General features: G+C 45.8%; 1 protein-coding gene across 3 annotated transcripts in view; it reads right to left on the reverse strand.

The window, feature by feature from the left end:
• Positions 1-22,431, reverse strand: part of SASH1 (SAM and SH3 domain containing 1) — a 202,717-nt gene that overhangs the window by 15,899 nt on the left and 164,387 nt on the right. For all 3 annotated transcript variants that reach the window (XM_039221679.1, XM_039221681.1, XM_039221680.1), the window contains 7 exons: positions 17,686-17,760; positions 16,076-16,219; positions 12,763-12,898; positions 11,772-11,941; positions 10,787-10,996; positions 9,912-10,062; positions 4,303-4,416 (listed from right to left, as the gene is read on the reverse strand). In XM_039221679.1, coding sequence (XP_039077610.1) covers positions 4,303-4,416; positions 9,912-10,062; positions 10,787-10,996; positions 11,772-11,941; positions 12,763-12,898; positions 16,076-16,219; positions 17,686-17,760 — 1,000 coding nt within the window. The remainder of the gene's footprint in view (positions 1-4,302; positions 4,417-9,911; positions 10,063-10,786; positions 10,997-11,771; positions 11,942-12,762; positions 12,899-16,075; positions 16,220-17,685; positions 17,761-22,431) is intronic.

Genomic DNA, 22,431 nt, shown 5'->3' on the forward strand with positions numbered 1-22,431 from the left:
GTAAATAAATCTCCTACACGTATAAGCTAGGTGCTTTTCAATCTGCTGCTTCTCTGCCATCTCTTGGCAGGGCTGTTTGTTGTGCTGGCTCTTGAAGGGGACTATTTCCTATCGCCTTTGGCTCTCCTGGAGCTGAGCCACTGATTTTTTTTTTTAAAGCATCTGGAATTGGGGTGCCTGGGTGGTTCAGTCGAGTGTCGAACTTTGGCTGAGGTCATGATCTTGCAGTCAGTGAGTTTGAGCCCCATGTTGGGCTCTGTGCGGTTAGCTCAGGGCCTGGAACCTACCTTGGATTCTGTGTCTCCCTCTCTGCCCCTCACCCATTCACCGTCTCAAAAATAAAGTACCTGGCGTTCAGCCCAGCTGGTTATTAAAACCTCAGAAAGTTAAGCCCTACTGCTTTTCAAAGCCAGGTGGTGGAGACTCTTCTTCCCACTGCAGGTCCCCCATGTCGAGGTGCCTGGTGTGGGGTCTGTCTTCCTTCTCTGGCGCTTGTGTTCCTCCTGGTTGTGGTTAGTCTCACCAGTTCGCCTCCCGGCCATGTCTTTACCCCTTGTACCTTTCTGACGTGTCCTTCTCTCTACAATGAACTGGGAAGTCTGTTTTGCCAAGTCTTTGGGTTGTTTTCTTGGGTGGATGCACAGGTGTGGCTGTTACCTAGCTGTGTCCATGGGACAAGGTGAGCTTGGGATCCTCCTCCTCCTCCATCGTCTTCCCAGGAAGTCCTCCAGGTAGGTTTTCAGTCCCGTCTTAACAGAGGCTGCTGTCACATGGGGGTGGAGGGAGAACCACTATCTTCCCACACTGATAGAGCACTTTGGCGGAGTTCATGGGTCAGATTTTGAGGTCTCCAAGATGATCATTAGAAATGGGATTGGGCTGAGGGGACCTGCATGCCTAGGGGGCACCCTTGGAGGTGACTGATCTCAAGGTCAGGCAGGTGCAGGTGGGCACCTGAGAGTTTGAGTACCTCCTTGAAGTCTGTACCCTACCTGCTTGCTCCCCACACTCTCGTCCTTGTTTGGAGCCCATAGGGGCTCTCAAACTGTTTTTTTAAATTATGATCTACAGTAGGAAATACATTTCACATTCATCCAGTGCGCACAGATGCATGTACACGCAGAGATGTACACACTGAACCAAAGAGTACAAGGAACAATATCAGTCTTACCTTTGGAATGCACCTGGCTTTTTTCTATTCTGTTTTACAAAACTGCTGCTCATGACCCACTAAAACGATTTTATACCCCACTAATGAATTGCAACCTGCAGTTTAAAAAGCTTTGCTTCAGTAGTTGCTCAGTATTTTAACACGTGGGCTACTTGATAGGTTTTAGCTGCCAATGGAATCCTATCAACCGTGGGCATTTTTCACAGTGGGGTTCATGCATTCAACAGAATTTAAGGGATCCTTTACTACTATCTCTAATAGGAGTTTGGGGGCCACCACAGGAAATCACAGAGCCACCCATTATAAAATGGAGTGCACCTGACCTCATTCCACTTAAGACTCCTGTTTGAGACAAGTAAGCTTTCTGAAATTGCCTATTGATTGCTTCTTTGTTAGGACAGGGAGGAAGCAAACAAGACATGTGGCCTTCAGATCACCATCTCCCTTAGTAATTGCTCTGCACTTGGGCCATGTGGTGGAGGAGGTTATGATACAGCTGCTTTTGTGACCCTGATGGTCTACTGGTAACTTGTTTTCCTTAAGGACCTAATAGCTCCCAATGCTCAAATGCCGGTTTTTACTGCAAAAAGAAAAGGGCATAGGAGACACACAATTTAGGATTTGCAGCTGTAGGTGTTTTGGGTGCAATTTATTTGCCTCACATGGCCATCAGGAGGAGCGGACAGCAGAGACTCGCTCTGGACTAGGATGGGGAAGAGGTCAGAGAGGAAGAGATTGTTGCCACGTTCATAATGGTAACAGAATCATCCTTTCTCAGAGAATCGGACTTCTTAAATTAGAGATTTTCAATGCAGGAGTATCCTTTTTAATGCAGCTTCATCTATAAAAGACGGATGCTGAAGTGTGTGGGGGGCTCGAGGCAAAGCCCAGACAAGGCCTCTGAGGCCTGCAGGACGCCACGGACCAGGGCTTCTGCATTTATCTCTGCGGTCAATGAAAACAGTTTCCTAGTGAGATCCAGAACAGAACTGTGCAGCTAGCTTGGCTTAACATTTGGATTTAAAAAAAGGGTTGAGGGAGGGGGGTGGTGGTGAATATTGTGTGCTTAAGTGGACAAGCAGAAAAGATGGAAAAACAAGTCACATCTATTTTGAAAACATTGTTTTGGTTTGAGTTGTGGACTTGTGGCAATTCTACACCTTGCTCATATACGGTTATGCTGCTTTTCAAAGTGAAATGCATGGCTGATCTTGTTCCAAAATGTGTCTACCAAATATCTTCTGTGTGCATATAATTATGAAGGAAACATTAGAAGTAAACCACAGATTCAAACTGAGTTTGTCATTTATGGTGGGTATGGCACTCAATACCCCAGTGAAGCAAAAACCACATATTCTCTAATAACTTCCACTAAGTAGACCACGGGTAGGCCTCTCCCAATGATGCAAAGTTGGGGGACAGAACACTGAGCCCCGGTCATGGTCTCTGAGGGAGAAAGTAGCACCTTATTAGATGTGGGCAGCTGGGTTATATCTAGCTGGACTGAAGTTTGGAGATTTTTTAACAAAAATGTAATATTTTAAGATTAACCCTGCATCCCGAGATCCAGCTTCCACAGAAATGAAGTAAAGACTGTTTGGATTAAGTCAGTCTTTTCACTTTCAGTATGAATTTAGATGTTTTTGTACTGTGGTCTCTGATATAGCACTGCCAGAATAGAGCTTTTCATTGAAGGAGTGACCACCTCCATGACCCCCAAGTAGACCTGCTTCACTGGGCAAAGCCTGGGGGCCACCCCCGCTCAGGCTGACTATCTAGATAAGAAAAACTGAGGGGGGCGATGACGACAATGCTGAAGGAACCTAACGCTCATGGGCTGGCTTTGCATCATGGTCCCTGAGGGCTCCTCAACGTCCTTACACTGAAATAAGGGGCAGATGCCAAACACTAGGATATTACTGTTCCTCAGAATAAATAAACCAAAAAAAAAGAAAAAGCATAAAGGCATCCTCCACCCTATATGATGCTTTTCTCCTGGTTTGAAAATGGGTGCATCTATTTTAATCCAATCCACTGTTTTTGAAAGTAGTTATAACAAATGCAAACTAAACCCTTTCTGGCTTAGAGTTCAATGAAGCCCAGATACCACGGGCTGATGTATGATGACAGTAATGGAGTATGGGCTTAAAAATGCTTCTAGGAGGAAAATAAGGTCTAAAATACTGTCTACCACTGACAGACCCTAGTAATAGCCAGAGTGGAACCAGGTAAGAAACCTGGTCTAAAGGAAAAGAAGGACTTCAGCTATTATTTTCTCTCTCTAAGCTTTAGGGTCTTCATCTATAAACTTGGCATTGCAGGGGCAACTGGGTGGCCCAGTCTTAAGCGTCTGACTTCAGCTCAGGTCATAATATCAAGTTTGTGAGTTCGAGCCCCGCATTGGGCTTTGTGCTGACCACTCAGAGCCTGCTTTGGATTCTGTGTCTCCCTCTCTCTCTGCCCCTCCCCTGCTCATGCTCTATTTTTCTCTCTCTCAAAAATAAACATTAAAAAAAACAATGGGCAGTGCAGGGTTTGAGGGATGATTAATAACTACAAACCTAAGGACGCAACCCACTGCCCAGTTCATAGTCTGTGTTTAATAAATGCTAGCTATTAATACTTAACTCTTAGAACAAAGAGAAACTCACTAGTTCAGGGGTGAGGGGGGTCGGATACATGAAGTCAAGTCTTTGGCTAATAAATGCTCTATTCGGGGTTCAACTCCCAGAACTCCTCACTCTAAACCACATGGCTCTTTCATGATCCACACCCTAGGGCTAAGGCGCTAAGAGCTTCACGGTCATGAAAAGTGGAGGATCCTTTCCCTGGCACACATGTGTCTTAAGCTCTCCATTTATGTGCTAAGTGGGATGGAGGAAGGAGACCACCACTATGCTCGTTTGTCGTCAACATCAGTTGCCTGGCCTCTCAAGAGAGCTTCAGTCTTTTAAAGAATCTTAGTGAAGCACCAGTAATCCTGGAAAAACTTGTCCCCGGCGCCAGTATCCCCCAAGGTGTGGCTCAGGCTGAGGAGGACAGGCCGTCCTGTGCCAAAGCACAGCTGTCCAGAAGTGATCCAAGGGGCTGGTGTAGGAAGGCGCACCTACAGTTACCCGTGTGCACATTACCGTTTTCCAGGTTCTCGCTGCTCTCGTAGCACCCGGAGTCTCGCGGCGAGCACCCACTCAGTCCCTGGCCGTCGACAAGCAGCTTCTCCTGGGACCCCGACTGGTCGCTGTTACCTACGGAGGGTAAATACATAGCATGGCATCAGAAGGGGAATGAAAATCAGAGCCCACCAAGTCCTGAGTTTATCCCGTTATCAAGGTACATTTTGAAGCCTCGGGCTTCTGGAAGGGAGCTAATTATTTTAAAGCGAATGACAAAAATGAACGGAGGAGGTCAGAACAGTCGTCTGTAAAGTATAACACGGTAATCCATTCAGAGGGAGATCATCTAGGGGCAGTTTGTCAGTGTCTGTTAAGTTACTCAGAGGGGGACTCTGGCCCGTCACGAAGGGGGGACGTTCAATCCGTGTCCTTTCCGAGGGATGGGACCACAGAGGGGATGATAAGGGAGAATATGCCCCTTTCACGAGCAGGTTATTAGGCCGTGGGCTTTTTAGAGAAATCGTTCAGCTGTGTCTTCCAAATTAAGTGGTACATGAAATACTGACTTTAGGAGCATTCTCAGGTCTTGGTGACAAGCTCTGGCTCTTGGATTCTTTCAACAGGAGTAAGGCTGGCAAATGGGGGGCATTAACCTCTAACCTGAAGGGGGCACAAGCTAAATCCTTTTGTTTTTGTTTGCTTGGAACATGCAAGAGGGTTTTCTTTCCTTTCTGCCTTCTCCCGTTGTTTTGGGTCAGGGTTTCTGTTCCAGGAACACAAAGGTCGGATGGGGAAAGCCTGGGAGCCCTCTGACCTGGACACTGAGTAATGGACACTCTTCAGGCGGGTGACTGGAAGCTGAATGTCCCCACTTTATTTTATTTATTTATTTATTTAAATGTTTTTTATTTATTTCTGAGATAGAGACAGCATGAAAAGGGGAGGGTCAGAGAGAGAGGGAGACACAGAATCTGAAACAGGCTCCAGGCTCTAAGCTAGCTGTCAGCACAGAGCCCGACGCGGGGCTCGAACCCACGAACCGCGAGATCATGAAGTCGGACGCTTAACAGACTGAGCCACCCAGGCGCCCCTGAATGTCCCCACTTTAAAGAAGCCTCTTAAGTACCTGATGTTTCTGTCAAGGGAAAGTCTAAAAGTCCATCACATGGGAAGTAAGGAGGGTCTTCATCACCCGCATGTTCTCCAACGCAGGCACGTGTGGGAGTGAGGTTACACGGAGAACGTGTCTGTAATACTGTTAATACTATGTGGAGGGGGCACTTGGTCCCATTAAACAGAGACCAAGAGAACCTTTCCTACATAAAACAACCAGTGCGTGATAAATGGCCTGGATTTACTTTCCTTTCTCTTCACGGCCCCTCCCCTACCACATAAAGAAAAACAAAACAGAATACTGACGTCTTTTCTCAGGTCATAAAAAAATAAGTTGCAGGAAGGTAGCCGACTGCATCCACAACGTATAGCTGTTCTACTCACCACTTCCTGTTGGCACTTCTCACATGGACAGCGTGTTAGGACACTAATCGTGGCAGAGGAACCCCTTGAAGCAGAACCACAGATTAAGAAGTGCTGTTTTTTGGAGGCACCTGGTTGCGAAGCGTCTGACTTTGGCTCAGGTCACAATCTCGTGGTTTGTGGGTTCAGAGCCTGGCGCCTGCTTCGGATTCTGTCTCCCTCCTTCTCTCTCTCTAGCCCTCCCCTTCTCGTGCTCTGTCTCACTCTCTTTCTCAAAGAAAAATTTTTTTAAATGCGGTTTTTTAAACTAATGAAAAATTAACAGGAAGCACAACGACAAAACGTTTACCTTCCCCCCAAACAAGAAGAAGAACATTCTGGAGTGATGTCCTCGTTCTGTGGAAGAGTCTGTGGATTTGAAGTGGCCTTTGTCCTAGCCTAGCATGTCATTTAGGAAAACGGTACCTATCAAATGAAGGCTCTTAACTACCAGTTACAACCCAGGAAGAGGAAGCAGTGCAGTTTGTCATCGGCGAGACCCTTCTGTGTATTATCGTTGCAGCCAAAACAGACCCCCCAGGTGCTGACCGATGGGGACAAGAGAGAACGCTGCCCCTGCATGAAAGGGCAGACTGTGTGTCCGTCTCCGGGATGCTGGCCTCACCGGACTCCAGCAGGGGGCCTGAATTCACGGGGAGCGAAGGGATCCCTCGTGTTGCCTCACAAAACCAGTTCAGCTGGTACAGTCACGAGGCATATGTCAAGGGTCTACGGTCACTTTATTAAAGAGCCAATAAGCAGCAACCCAACTATTAAGCTTAGCAAAATTCCCTAAAACTAAAGGCCAGTATTCGCCAAATAACGGTCCTCCTTCCGAGAGGTGGGGTGCGTGCCTGCTAGATGTACTGCGGATTCACGGCTGGATGCCCTCCCCCCACTTAATAGCGTGAATGCCACTGTACAAAGGACATGAAAGAAGGTGAGCTAGGGCCATGAACATTCTTCTCACAGTCAAATAAGCGTAGGGGTCTGGGGGCTGAAACCCTGTTTGGGGAGGACCTGAACTTGGGCCTGAAGCCCTCTCCCCGCCCCCACCTCAGTACACACACACACACACACACACACGGAGGAACAATGCGCTAAGACACTGTTCTGTCCAAATATCAAAAGGCGCTGGTGCACAGGCACCCACACCATTTTCTGGGGAGCAGTTGCCTCGGGAAAGACGAGGGGAGGGAGTGGCATTCTTGGAGAGCGGGCCTTTCAGCGAGCTTGTATTTCTTTAAAAAAGAATCGAAGCAAATATGCCAAAATGTTAACTTTAGTTGGATTTTGCATAGGTGGATATGGCTTTTTTTCCTCTGTACTTCTCTGAATATTAGAAATAATTGCTGATTAAAATATTTATTAATATTATTAACCACGAGCTTTTATTTGGCAGGCCTAGGGCAGTGGCTTTGGTATCAGTATAGGGAAATGCTGTCAGACAATTAGAGCCTTTCCCAGGCGGAACCCTGTGCAGAGGCCTGCGCTCCCCACGCACAGACGTGCGGTGAGAGGGACTGGCGGGTCTGACGGCGAGCAGCGGTGGGGAGGGGCTTCCCGCTCCTGTGGGTGGGAGAGCTGGAAAAGGTGCACGATCTGAGTAGATCTCTGGATCTGTCTGGGGCACAGAGATTGAGTTGGACAGAATCTATGGTGTTCCTCTTGGTTGTCAGTTATTTAGAATGTTACTTACATATAATGCATATAATGTGACTGCACCGAATATAAAATCTTATAATCCTGGGAAGAGTCTAGAGCCAGACCCTTGGCACTAACCAGCACTCGGGAGCCCCGGAAGCCTTTGTGTGTGTGGTTTTTAAATGTTTATCTTTGAGAGACAGAGTGAGCGAGAGTGCAAGCGGAGGAGGGACAGTAGGCTCCTGGCTCCGAGCCGTACGTGGGGCTCGAACACACGAAGTATGAGATCATGACCTGAGCCGAAGTCAGACACTTAACCGACTGAGCCACCCAGGCGCCCCTGAAGCCTTTGTTTTAGAACCAGTAAGAGGACAAGCTACTTTATACACTGCGCATAGTCTGAGCAGCGGTGCAGCGCAGATTTGAAGAAGGAAAGAGCCCTCCTTAGACTCTGAGTCTGCATCATGCTAGGTTCCCTCCTTCAAAATATCCCCAGGTACCAGCTTCAGGATGTGATCCCACGAGGACCAGTGACTCTGAGCCAGGGCAGCAGGACAGAGAACGCATGTCCGGCCTGTGTCACCCTGTGTGTTTGGCTTTGCTCCTATGTTCTGAGTGCCCTGGGAAACGTAAGGCACAGGGCTGATAAACCAGGTGTTCTCAGGGGCTGAGGAAGCGCAACTGAGCTATTTTATAGAGCAGCTGCGGTCCAGGAGACTAGGTGATTTAACAGTAATGGGTATTAGTGTAGCTGGCTGGCCACACCAGGCAGCGGGCCAGGAGGCTGTTTGTGGACAACCTGGCCACGGACCTCCAGGAGACCCTCCGACACCAAAGAGTCATGTTTATAAAGTGGTATTAACTATGAAACACAGTCCTCTTCAGATCTCTCCCTGAAGGCGGTGTGTTTATCTAGCATTCAGCCATCTCTTTGATGGTGTGTGGTCCTCTGTTATCCGTTAATTTAGAGGGAGGACCGATTAAGCAGAAGCGAATTTAACTGGACTGACTCGCTCGCTCCCATGTCTCTTGGGCCCGATACATTCAGTAATGTATCTATTTCTTTCCCACCATTAACCATGGTTTTGGTTTGTCTTTTAGCTATAGAACTGCTATTAGCTAGTGAAGCAGGGCACTTGAAAGAAAATGCATTTGAATTCAGTAACTAGGAAGGATACTCTCCTCGTGATGCATAATTTCAGGAATATTTTTGATGCCAGACTGAAGAATAAAGAGCAAGAGAAGACTAGGTTAATGGAGCAAAGGATACAGTGTATTCAAATAGACTACATAAAAGCTGTGCGCTTACTGAATGCTGCCCATGGACTATAAAAATGAGCTATGACTTCGGCTGAGAATTTGCAGTGTGGAATCTCTACATATTCATTTCAGAAACTTCCTGCTTCAGTGGAAGCCAATGAATGTCCTATATTCATTAACCCTCCTATTCAATAAGAGAACAGTCCCGGTGTGCTTTGGGAAGTGATTAACCCTTGGCTGGGCAAGATACTCCCGGTATTGTCTGTTACCTTTGCGTGTCCTGACAGCCCGCTGAGGCTATACATCCCATGGTGCCTAAGGTGGCATCTACAGGGTTAAGAAAACCTCAACTTGGGCACCTGGTGGCTCAGTCTGTTAAGCATCCGACTTCAGCTCAGGTCCTGATCTCGTATGAGTTCAAGCGCTGCACTGTGCTCTGCGCTGACAGTACAGAGCCTGCTTGGGATATTCTTTCTCTCGCTTGCACATGCCCTCTCTTCCTCTCAAAATAATAAACTTTGAGGCATCTGGGTAGCTCGGTCGGTTAAGTGTTGGACTCTTGATTTGGGCTCAGGCCATGATCTTGCGGTTTGTGAGATCGAGCCTCAGAGCAGACTCTGTGCAGACAGTGCATAACCTGCTTGCGATTCTCTCTCCCTCTCTGCCCCCCTCCCCTGCTTGTGCTCTCTTTGTCTCTCTCAAAAGAAATAAACTTTCACCAGGGTGGCTCAGTCAGTTAAGCATCTGACTTCGGCTCATGTCGTGATTTCACGGTTTGTGGGTTCAAGCCCCACATGGGCTCTGTGCTGACAGCTCGGAGCCTGGAGCCTGCTTTGGATTGTGTCTCCCTCTCTCTCTGCCCTCCTCGGCTCACTCTCTCTCTCTCTCAAAAATTAATTAATTAAACTTTAACAACATAAATTAAAAAAGGATTTTTATAAAAAAAGAAGACACCGCAATTCAATGCTCACTTAGAGCAGCACTTTCCTCAAATGTTACCTAGAAACACCAGGAAAGGGGCCAGCCTACGGTTTTCTTTTGCTCCCACATAAACCCGAAGGGCTACATTGGGAATTCACGCCTCTGTGCTGTTTGACACAGTACAAAACTGACCCTGGCTTTGGATCGAGTAGGACCAAATGAATGACTAGAAACCTGAGCATGCAGCTGCTCTAACGAGGTACACGTGTGTACCGCGAGGGACTTACTGTCATATTCTTGTAACAGCTCCACCGCTGTCAAGAGAACGGCCCTGTGTTCCGGGTCCCGGATGTTTAACTCATCCAAGTCTTCCTCCTCCAGGAGCTTAAAGGTGTCCAGGTCTTCATAGCCATTGAACAGGAAAGTGGGCATGTGCTCCTGTGAGGGAGGGAGCCATGGGAGTCAGCAAGCTTGTGATTCTGGGCCCGCAGCCAGCCTCGAACCCCTAAACTCTTTCCACAGTCCCTTTCACATACCTGGAGATCCCTAAGCATCGTTTGTAATCTGTTCTGTACCTCCCAGCCCTACAGCTCAGCAGGCACACAGGGCATTTCATTAATCAGAGGTTAAGAAGATGTACCTTGCAGGCTGAGATGGACCCCACTGGCTTGCATTTTAACTGTGCCCTTGGCTATGACTGAGGCCCCTGATGCACCAAAGTGCACAGTCAAGGAGACTTCCAGGAGCAAGAGGGTCTTGCAGGGGGGAGACCAATCTACTGCTGTGGCCCCGGCTCACTAGATCCTGAGAGGGACCGGGGGCGTGAATCCTCATGGTCTGAGGAGCTGAGCAAGCAGGGCGCCAGGGGTGTGTGTTTACAGCACTTCCTGGTAGCGGCTCGGAGCTCCAGCTCTTCGAAAGCTGTTCTTGGGGCTAACAGCAAATTCTGACCGGGAGGTCACCCACAGCAGAGGTCGATGGCTGCGTTAGAATACTGGTACCTATTTCTCTGTAGAATAATGGATACGCATCATAGTAACGGGCAGCCCTTGTTGGCTGACATAGATCGCCCCCTCCCCTTCCCTGCAAGTGCCCTTGCTTAATTTCGGAAAAGGAGAAGGCACCAGGGAGCCGTGTATGACCAGAACAGGAAGAAACTGACTTTCAGGTTGATCCGGTCGAGGAGATCCTCCACAGATTTGGGCTGCGGTGGTCTTCCTTTCCTCCTCCTCCTGGTGGGGCGCTTGGGCTTCTCTTCTTCCTCATTCAGCACATCGACATAGATGAACTTGAATGTGCCGACCTTGTTGTTCAACAGTCCCATCCAGGTGCCCATGGGTGGCTTGCTGATTATATCGATGATGTCTCCTTTCTGTGGCCCAGGGAACAAAGAGCTTTCCATTAGGTACATCTCTAGGCATGAACCATGCACCAGTCAGATGTGTCAGTCACACAGATGAGAACCTACAACGAAGGCCAGCATCAGGGTTCCACAGGTGACCGTCCGTGACAGGGGGCTTGGCAGAGAGCCAGCGCTCTCCAGACTCGGCTAGACTCCTTGCAGGCCTGAGGTCTCATGCTCCTCTCCCCCCCTTCACCACAAGGTGAAATGTGGCTGACACATCTCTTGGTGCTTATGGCTAGGTGGCACCTGGCTGGCTCTCTGGACGCCTGGCCACCATCCCGAGCTCCTACTTCCTAGGGAAGGAACTTCCCAGCGATCAGATGCCGGCAGCAAGCCCTGTCCTGTAACCATGTCCTAAGCTTGTGCGGTTCCAGCTGTCCCGTAACAGCCTCACTGGTCAGTCACACACAGAGAAGGCAGGCAGGTTTCTTCAGCTGGAGGAAGCACAGAAACTGAAAGGGCAGGGTGGGGTGGGGGGGGGGAGGGCAACAGGAATTCTAAAAGGAAGCTGAGGTCAGAGGTAAGGACTGGGGGAGGAGATGGTGACGACAGAGGGTTGACACAAGACCCACCTTCGTCCTAAGTGCTAGCTGGGTTTTGTTTTTTTCTGTACAGACGAGACCAGTTTATCACAGTAGCCAAGATACCGGCACCCCAACATTGACCCAGGATTCAACAGTGAGGAAAACAAAAGACGCCTCAAAGAAACAAAGGAACAGCGCGAGGCCAGGCAGAGACACACCTTGAGCTTGAGCGAGTCCGTGTCATAGGGACTAGGTGTGAAGTCGGTGTGCACCCTGGCGCGCCCGCAGAAGGGGCCCCGGTAGGGAGGCTCCTCGTCATCACCATCTTCTGACTTGACGCTCTCCCTGTTGCTGGTTGAGGAATCAGTGGTACTTACTGTCTGACCGCCTGCACAGGAAAAAATAGGAAGAACCAGGGTAAATACAGACTTCCTATGTAGCAGAGCTTAAAGGCATTAAAGGTTATCACAGATTAGGAAATTGAGGGACACAGCTGGGAAGTCACAAGCCACAATGGTTATGTGAGGACCACAGCAAGGCTGGGTTGTAAGTCCAGGGGATCTGAACTTCCTGGTGGCTATCCCTAATCCACCACCTAAATGGACAGAGGACTCCAGCAAGTTATCATTATGACCCCATAGTTACGCTTATGGTCACAGACTCCCTAACGGAGGACACCATAAGCCTTCAACATTCATAACCTCTCAGGCATACTGTTTTTACCCCATTTTACAGACGAGGAAACTCAAAGAAGTCAAAGAACTGGCACAGGGCCAGGTGCTCTGAAAATGGTGGGTTTAAATTAGTCTCCTCCCCCATACCATTTGGCGATATCACCCATTAGTCCTGGAGTGGTTGAATGGTGCCCGTTGCCTGTGACATTTATAATTCTTTCCCCTCCCCCACCTCTTACGTTGCTCATTTCATGAGCCTTTCCCCTTGACTTACTCCCCTCCATTCTCCAGATCCTTCCTCTGAGATGCTTTCCCTAGTTTCTCCAATCAAAATTCATCACCCTCTTCTTGTGCCACTGCTGTACATCTGCTATGGCACAAATACAACTCTAGGTCCCGATATCTTACAGGTCTAACAGCACCCTAAGGGGGGGAACTTGGTCTTATTTATCTTTTGACTGCCTGATCCTGATGCTCAGTAAAAGTCTGATTTGGACTCCAACGGAAACCATCTATAGTGACAAACTGGACGCACTCATTGAGCTCTGGCCACTCAGAGAACTCCGCAGACTCTCAACAGAACCGCCGGCTTTGAGCTTCGGCTTGTCCATGTGTTCACTGTCAGGCTGTGAAGACGGAGGGGAGCCGGGCATTCCCTCCAGGCCTGAGTCCTGAAATGGATTTCAACAAAATTAATTGCATCAGAGTGACGGGTGCCCTTTCATAATTTGAAGCAATTTAGCCCTCAGCTAAATCAATCAAATCCATTTTTATCCCCATATTCGATTCTGCACCCCAAATCCTCCTCCTTTTTAATCTGTAGCCTTCAGTTTAAAGTTGTGGCTCACGTAACTCAATCATTCTTCATGCTCAAATAGTCAGTCTTAAAATCTCCAAAAAAAAAAAAGATCGACCTCTTAGAACATTTTATTAAAGGCTTAGAGACATGTAGCATAGTCTTTAGGTTGCTAATAACAATGGACTGCAAATGCAGATCAAGTACAATCTACCAGTAATGTACGATTTGGAAGTACTATCAGAAAATATTTAATCTGAAGGGAAATGTTTATACTTTAAAGCAAAAAAAAAAAAAAAAAAAAAAAACCCGAAAATCCAAATTCTTCTTCTGTTTACATAAATTATTAAAATTAGCTAATGAAATAGCAATTTAGGATACAAGTATTTAACAAAAATATCTTTTTTTTTTTTTTTTGGTCTGTAATAAAATTTCTATATGTCATCTGTGGCTTTAGCTTCTTTCACATCCTTTATGTGTTGTTAGTTAAAAGCTGTGCAGTCCCTTTCAGATCAGAATGAGGACAGCACTGATTCAGCAGTACTTTTCACTTTTGGGGTGGCGGTGTAGTATTAGCTTCGGGGACCCTCATTTGCACATGTTAAGTGTTGCACATGTTAAGTATAGCACGCTCATTTGATTAGTGATACTATACAGATAGGCAATATCATGCTTCAAAAAGTTTGTAGTCAGAATGGTTTACTTGCCAAAACATAGCACTTTCTGGCACATCACATAGCCACGTGAGGACAAAACCATCTAAATGAAACCTGTTATTTGCATGGTGCTGAATCATCAGAAGGGCTTTGATGCGATTCTGTGGGTCCTGCAGACATTCAAGGACAACAGTAATGGGAGCCTCTGACCCAAAGCACATTTTTGTTTTTTGTTTTTTTTAAGTAGGCTCTATGCCCAACCTGGGGCTTGAACTCAATCCGTGAGATCAGGAGTCATGTGTTCTACCAACTAAGCCAGCTAGCCCTCCCACCCCCACAGTTACGCTTTACATTTAAGGAAAGTGAGCAAACAACCCCCAAAACAAATATAAACAGAGGTGCCACCACTGAGGAGTAACTGAAGCTGTGAAGTATGAATTCCTGAAAATATTTTCATTCCTCTTTCTGAATCATCAAGTAAGTCATCTTTCCAATTATCTTTTTAAAAGTTTTTTAAAGTTTGTTTATTTTGAGAGAGAGAGAGAGAGAGAGAATGTAAACAGGAATGGGGCAGAGGGAGAGAATCCCAAGCAGTCAAGCACTGTCAGTGCAGAGCCCAACTCGGGGCTCGATCTCAGAAACCATGAGGTCATGACCCGAGCTGAAATCAAGAGCCAGACACCCAACCACCTGAACCACCCAGGTGCCCCTCCAATGATCTTCTTTAGTGCTTTTGTGAAAACACCCATTTTGAACAACAGCAATATGAAATATACATCTCTGATCCTGTCTGTTCTCAATTACTTTTATTAATTTATTCATCACATATTTACTGTTTACCTGTAAAGAGGTACTATTCTAGGTGCTGAGCATACAGCAGGGACAGAGCAAAGATCTTGACCATAATGGTTGATATGTCTACTAAAATGTTTAAAAATAAACCTTGCAACATTAGTTTTCTCTCTACAAAGAACGTTATAATGATCATTTATTCCTTTTAACGTAAGTGAAATGACTGCTTCAAAAAAGTAGAGAATTAAGACTAGAAGCCTGCTTTGTACTAGCATAATTCTAGAAAGTGGCTGAAGTTGACATTAAAGTTCTCTGCTCATGATGCATAAAGCAGAAACCCCTTAAGAATGCAAGTGTATAAGAGCTTTTAGTGGATGTTTCAAATCAGGGGAATAACGTGCTTTAGCTTCGTGGCACTGCTTGCAGTGATGGGCGTGGCGTCTGCTTCACGGGAGACAGCAGTTTGCCTCACTGCTGTGCAGAAACCTAGAATCGCCACTGCTCCCGAGCCCACAGGGACGAAGGGAAGACATACAGGAGGCAGCCTACACCTCTCCTGTAGGTCTAACAAGCCAGTTTCTCAACCTGAGCAGTCAGCATGGTGGATCTGTAACTGCTGTGGCGAGCTGTCATAAAAGGTTTACCAGCATCTCTATCCTCTGTCTACTAGATGCCAGTGGCACCCAGCCTGCCCCACTCCCACCAGTTGTGACCATCAAAAATGTGCCCAGTTGGAACGGAAACAAAATCTGTACACACACCCGTCGTCCCCTACAAGAACCACTGGAATAGGCTGAAGATACTGGGTGGGCTTCGTCTGAATCACAGTGCAGGCCAGTGGCTACCTGGTGTTCAGGGACTCAAACAGGGGAGATGTTTGGATTCCAGCTTCCTACGTCCACTAGAGGGCAGCAGCTGAGCAAAAATGTCTGCTTTCCCTGTTTTTATTTGGTAGATAAAGCAGCATTACCTAAATACTTCAAGTTGACAAACGTCTCCAATGCTATAAAGGTGCCAGAGGAAAGGAAAGTCAAAAGGTCAAAATCACCTCAAGGCCCAATCTCCAAATGCCCTTATTTCCTCCATCCATAGGATTAGAACAGGAACTGATCATGTTTCTACTGATGAAATCCGAGAATGGGAAGGGCTCTATTCTGTGCTACCTTAATGGCCACGGACAGGTTCAGTCAATGAAAACACCCCCTGCAGAAACAACTACTATCAGAAGGTCCCCTTGCTAGGAGGTTTAGAGCAACTTACTCTACCTGATTTGAAAAGTTCTGCTATCTAAGGAAACCTGAGTATCTTTTTGAGGTTTGATTCTGGTGATCCATTTTGTAGCAAGGGATAGATATTCCATCAAATAAAATCCTTCTGTATCAAGGCAGGGCATCTAGTATCCCCAGCGCTATGCATGGACTACCTTAAGTGCTGATGTTTACTGAATCTTTGAATAAATTATTGAATAGATGTCAACTGAACTTCTGTGTCCACAAACTAAGCATCATCCTGGAGCCTGGTTAATATCAATGAACGTATTTGGCACCATATCCAATCACAGACTGATCACCCTTGGCTTGGCTCTCTGCTTAGGACTTCCATACCTGCTCAGAGACAGAGCTGCTGTATTTTTTAGACATTCTCTTCCTCATGGTCTCTTTCACAGATTTCACCTTTTTTCCAAGAGAGATGCGGGAGGCAGTGGGTGATTTGATAACTTCTTTGTACACAAAATCTCCTTCTTTACTCTGCAAAACAAAGTGTTGTAAATACCTTTAATCACAGAAAAAGGAAGCCCAGAAACAGATTTTATTATTCAAACCATCACGGTTCTACCTTTCAGAAAAAAGACTGGCATCCCCCAGGACCTGGAGATTTTTCCTGGGTTAACTCGGTGCTGCTATTTGTCTTTTTGACTGAAAATTAAAAGCTACTCGCTAAGGCCCTTTTGTATATTTGTTTGTTTAAAGTGGGATATGGGTCACTTACTGTTTTTTAACCTTAGTATATTCTTCTCCTATTATACTTTTCCTCATCGTTTTAGATACCCAAGGGGACCGCGTTTCACTGATAAAGAGCAATTTAAATGAACCAATGTTCACATAATCCCAGCAGCAGGCAAGAAGAGAAGGATACTACTACTGAATCACCCCGGCGGGGGGGGGGGGGGACAAAATGGCAAATCTCGGTCACTGGCAGTCCCACATCTGATTGGACTTGCGGCATTCTAGAACTCCATGCGGTCAACTGCTAAGACTATGTACATTTCCTTCCCTGAACAAGACTGTGGTCACCTCTCCTTCTATTTTACGTTCAAAGAAACAACTTTCCCCTGAGAAGGGATAAAGAAATGCTACTTCCTCTCTCATGTTTTTTTGTAAAGATTGGCTACATGAAATTACTGGCTTATGAATCAATAAAGTTTGATATCCAAGTAAAATAGTGTTATTCTTCTAGGAAATTCTCAAACACTTGAAAAATCACAGATGGGTATTTTAGCTGACACATGATATATATTCACAAATACAAAGCATGGAATTGTAATTTCATAGTTTCAGGCCAGATGCATAAAGGGGAAACAAAACTGTAGGTAAAATTCACCTACATCCTGGGAGCCTCAGAAAGGAAACCTTAGGGAACGGAGTTTGTGCACCACAGTGGTGGCCTGTCCCCAGAGAGATCCAGAAGCAGATCTCAGGCAGCTGGAACCTTGGCTCTGAAGAGTCAGGGTTGGTTTGGGTCCAAGGATACTGGGTTCATTCCAGGACACCCCAGATCAGAAAGACCTAGACTCATCACACAGAGCCATGCACTTGGCCTGTGAGAAGACTGGTTTCTTAGAAATGTGGGCACTTCCTGTTGGACCCTGATCACAGGGCTCCATCCTGTCACACTTCCTTTGTGTGGTGGTCGTGTGCACTTGCTGCCAGTGTGAGCAAAAAGCATGTAGGCTAAGACCGCAGAAGCCAAACTCCTCTGGCTTTGTGACTTGAAGAAAACCGGAATCAAAGGCATCACCATCAATGGAGGTGGTCATCATTGTTCTGCATGGAACAGCAAAGCATCTCTAAGATGGGTACTGAGGAGCTTCTTTCCAAATATGATGTAGGATCACTGATGTTACCCACAATCATTTCTCAAAGGCACTAAATGTGAAACTCAACCACATGCTTGAATCCAAACCTTTCTGCGTTTTCCTCTGATGTATACGCACCATTGGGTCAGAATTGTTGCTGCCAATGTGTAGAGAACGATTCGTTAAGTCAAATCCTCCAAAACTACAGGTTCTCTGTGGAAAGGAGAAGGCGGGGCAGGAATAATCCAGTTATGTTTACGTCGGCCAGGGGTTCACCAACCCATTTCCCATTTGCGGGACAACCACCGAATCACAAGTATGTCACAGGATGAAAAAAGGAAAACAAGAAATGATGAGGAAAAAAAAATAAATGATTCATGTTTTAAGGAAATTCCCCTCATTTTGCCTTTCCATAGGCCACTGGAACTGTGCCTATACCAGAGGTCTCGAATCCCCTTAACTTGCAAAACCCAACTGGTTAAAAAAAAAAAAATACAACAACCAAACAGCACCCATGTGTTAGGTGCTGTAAGATTCCCTGTGTCTTAGCAACAGAACATGCCCTTCTGGTCCCCTGATATCAGCTGCCTACAGTAATGACGACGAGGGAATATGTATTAGGGGATCCATGTGCTCAAAGTGGTCTCAGAAACCCAGGTCTGGAATCCTGTACAGCTCTATCACTGACAGCAGGCTTTTCTAACAGACTTGTTTTGCTTGGTTTTAAATCGCTGAGAAGGGGAAAGAAGGTTATGTTTATAGTAGTACAATCAAGCCAAGAGGATTACTCACTCATTGCTTCCTTGACCTAGCCAAAAATGCTGCTAACTTTCCCAGCTAACTGCCCAACTTAACTAATCATGACCCTTTTACTCAGAGTGTATGAAGACACTGCATTTGTCCAGAAAGAAAAGGTTGATTCAGTGACTGTCTTTGACCACACTCCTTAATTTCAATAGGAAAAAAATGCTGATGTTGTAAAGAATGAAAAACCTTATTGTCCTTTAACTGGTTTCCAACTTTATGGAACTGCTTATATTTCGGTAGTTTTATATTTCAAAACTTGCTTTGAACTCTGTTGTGTTTCCAGCAAAAGCTATTCAATGGCTACTCCCTCCCCCGCCCCCAAAAGTCTGTACGGCAGACTCATTTTCATTACAGCGGATTCACTTTTGAAGCAATTGGTAATAAAAGCTGAGTAGCAGATCTGGGTTCCAATATTTTATATTGCTTCCCAAAGAAGTCTACGTAGCAGCTCTTCCATGGAAGAAATGAGCAGAAAAGCACAGCGCATACTAGAAACATAGCTTGCCCCAAAGAAATATACTTGAGATATGCATTAGCTGACTTGAAAAAGCGGAAACATCTGGGAAGGAAATTGTCATGGTCCCTGGGATCACACAGGTTGCCCTGGTCCTGCCACTTACTAGTCGGGGGACAGGCAGAGTACTTAATCTCTCTGAGCTTTGGTTCGTTCAGGAGTAGCAGACGTGCTCTGAGTGCTGAGCTTTCACTTTTCATCAGGGCTGCTCGGAGGAACTGGTAGCTTGTTCCAACCAATTACCATACCCGAGTTGAGGCTTAGTCAAAAATTCTAAGTATGTAAATGAAGGACTGAAGCTTAGTTCTGGGCCTTACATTCTGGGAGCTTCCACTGTAAAACCAGAGCCTCTCAGGCATGAACCAAAAGGTGAGAGATGGCAGGCAGTGTGGGGCAGAAGGGTGGGGCCAGGACAGAGAAGTGGGATGGGAGGGAGGTACCTGGCGATAACCAAATTCAGGATGTCACACAGCTGTCTTTCTCCTTCACCAAAGCTGTTTGTTGCTGGTTCAAATAATCCACCATGGACATCATTCTAATTTTATATCAGATACACATGGACTCTCTGATCTTCCTTAGAGTCAACCTAACTGTATTCTCTTCTATAAAAAGTGAGGGGTGCCTGGGCAGCTCAGTCGGGTGTCCGACTTGGGCTCAGGTCATGATCTCGCGGTTTGTGAATTCAAGCCCCATGTTGGGTTCTGTGCTGACAGCTCAGAGCCTGGAGGCTGCTTCGGGTTCTGTGTTTCCCCCTCTCTCTGCCCTTCCCATGCATGAGCTGTCGCACTGTATCTGTCTGTCAGTAATAAATAAATGTTAAAAAAAAAAAAAAAAGAAGCTAAAGACCTCTTCATACAAAAACATTCGTCAAATCCCCTAACCTGGCGAGCAATGTTATGACCACCTCTCAAGGCTAATTTTTAACATTTCCTTTTCCTTTCCAGCTTATAATGCCAAATGGGTTTTTGCATTTTCGCAAAAGCAGTGATTTTATTCTAGTTCCTTTCCTGTGACTCAGGGCTTTACAGATCTAGTATGGCGCCCAGATGCCTCATCATTTTATGGCTTCTGCACTTCCTTGCTTTAAATTCCAGCATCGACTGCAACACTGGAGCCCAGCACGTACTTTCTGATGCAGATGAAATAACCGAGAAGGAATTTATGTGGAAACTTTAACTGCAATAACTGCAATAAATTAGAAGCTCATTTATGTCTTCATATACCAGCTGCATGCATTTATTCCTAAAATAAAAAGCTTAGTATGAAGAGTGAGCTGGGTTTCTTCACTACCAACTAAAACCCCTCCCGGTGATATGCTAAGATGTCTGGAACAGACTCTTCCTAAGGAGTGGGGGACAGACAAAGCATATAGTAATAAATCTGGCTTGAACGAGTCTTCAACTTTTTCTGTATTATGAAGGAATTCTTTTTTTTTTTTTTTTTTAAATTTTTTTTTTAATGTTTTATTTATTTCTAGGAGAGAGAGAGAGACAGCGTGAGCGGGGGAGGGTCAGAGAGAGAGGGAGTCACAGAATGAAACAGGCTCCAGGCTCTGAGCTGGCAGTCAGCACAGAGCCCGACGTGGGGCTCGAACCCACGAACGGCGAGATCATGACCTAAGCGAAAGTTGGACGCTTAACCGACTAAGCCACCCAGGCGCCCCTGTATTATGAAGGAACTCTTAAAACAGCATCCCTTCAACAAAGAAAACAAACTGTAGAGAGAACAGTAGAAGTAAACCAATCTTTGGCTTTGGTGGTCCGCAGAAATGGAACCGAAGTGAGGTTTCTTAAGGTCTTTGTACCTCCTATACATGTACCTATAAGAACACTTTAGATAGATGCTTGTGGATGAGGAGCACCGGTCGATGGGATGGCCATGCAGTTGAACACATGTTTTGGGTGGTGTGGGGGTTGGATTTTAAAAATGGACAAAATTCCAAAATGTCATGCATACCTATTCCCCCAAACAAAAAGTTCAATGACCAAATAACAAGAAGACAAGTGATCATTTCCAGTGAAATACAGCATTATCATTTCCATGAGGTTTCATCAAGCAAATATGGCATTTTTGAAAGACAAAAGGACCAAGTTTGAAGAGTAAAGGAAACTGTGCACTTCTGGATATAGTGGAGGAAACAGACAAGAAAGATGGGGACGGAAATCAGTTTAAGGAAACCAAGCAAAGAAGAGTAAAGGAAACTGTGCACTTCTGGATATAGTGGAGGAAACAGACAAGAAGGATGGGGGCGGAAATCAGTTTAAGGAAACCAAGCAAAGAAATTATCTTAATCCCGTAAAACCAAACCAAAACCAACCAAAAATCCCCAAAAGACTCTGTTGTTAAAATGCTTATTTGCCCTTACAGTTCTCTAAGTAGAAAGTGCAATTTTATTTTCCTGACTGTACACTTAAACTTAACAAGAAAAGGTACATGCAAATTTCTAATTTAGCCTTGAACATAGATTTTAGCAAGTATTAGAACTGTCCAATACTACCTCAGACTCAGACCTTAAAAATATGCAGCCTGGGGTGACATCTGGGATAGGGGGTGCCACCATTATAGGGGGTAAAAACTTGGTGCTTGAAAAGAAGCTCACCCCATGTCCATACTCAATGTCATGAAGAATTAATCACTGGCACACAATTTAATTAGCACAGATCTTAGAAATATAATGTCTAGAGAGAAAGTCTTGAAGAAGTTACATTATTAACCTGGTAATTAATATGGGAGACTCATGAGCAACTGAAGGTACTCAAGGTGGAAAAATTCTCAGTATGACATGATTTAAGCTCATTGGGAGACCAATTAACAGAGCTGAGGTGGATGTGTTTTATCAAGGTCACGTGCAAAGGTACAGAGGCAGATGAACTGGGCAGAACACTTCTGAAGTGAATAAATTATACCAAGATCGGTTCCACCACATCATCCTACGGAAGACCTATAGGTCAGAAGTGAATGAGTAAGAAAGAGGATTCCATTGTTGTATAACAGACAGAAACCCAACCACAAACTATGGCGATGATGGAGAAAGAACCAGGTGGGAAGTTGTCACTAATAGTATTAATGCATTACAAGATGCGTACGAATGACAAAAGATGGAAAATAAGCTCTACCACGAGAGTTGACCCATGTGGGAACATCGGAAGACTAGGATGGATGAACCTAGCGATCCTTTTGGAACTGAGGTCATTTTAGGGATGGCATGGACCAATAAGTCTCCATATCTACCAAAAGCAGAACTTGAATGAATGAATGAATGAATGAATGTAAGTTACAGTAATCGTCTGGGGAAGAACATCGCATGCATGAGTGGGAAGGAGCCCGGGAAAGCCCCCATGGGAGGCTGCAGTACGCTCCATTCCTTCAGACCCTTAAAGGGGGCTCAGCCAGCAGTCGCAAGGGGACAGAGGACAGGAAGCCCACAGCTCTTCCTTGCTCTGTGCCGTTTTATATGGGTTTCCATGCAAGCCAAAAGTTGGGAGGGAATTTCAGAGGGAAAATGCCTAGATTCTCGAGGCTAATACAAGTCATGCCCTAAAAAGTCAATCTTACTAGGTTTC

The sequence above is a fragment of the Hyaena hyaena genome, unplaced genomic scaffold, assembly GCF_003009895.1.
Source record: "Hyaena hyaena isolate Hyena2069 unplaced genomic scaffold, ASM300989v1 scaffold_996, whole genome shotgun sequence".
NCBI lineage: Eukaryota > Metazoa > Chordata > Mammalia > Carnivora > Hyaenidae > Hyaena > Hyaena hyaena.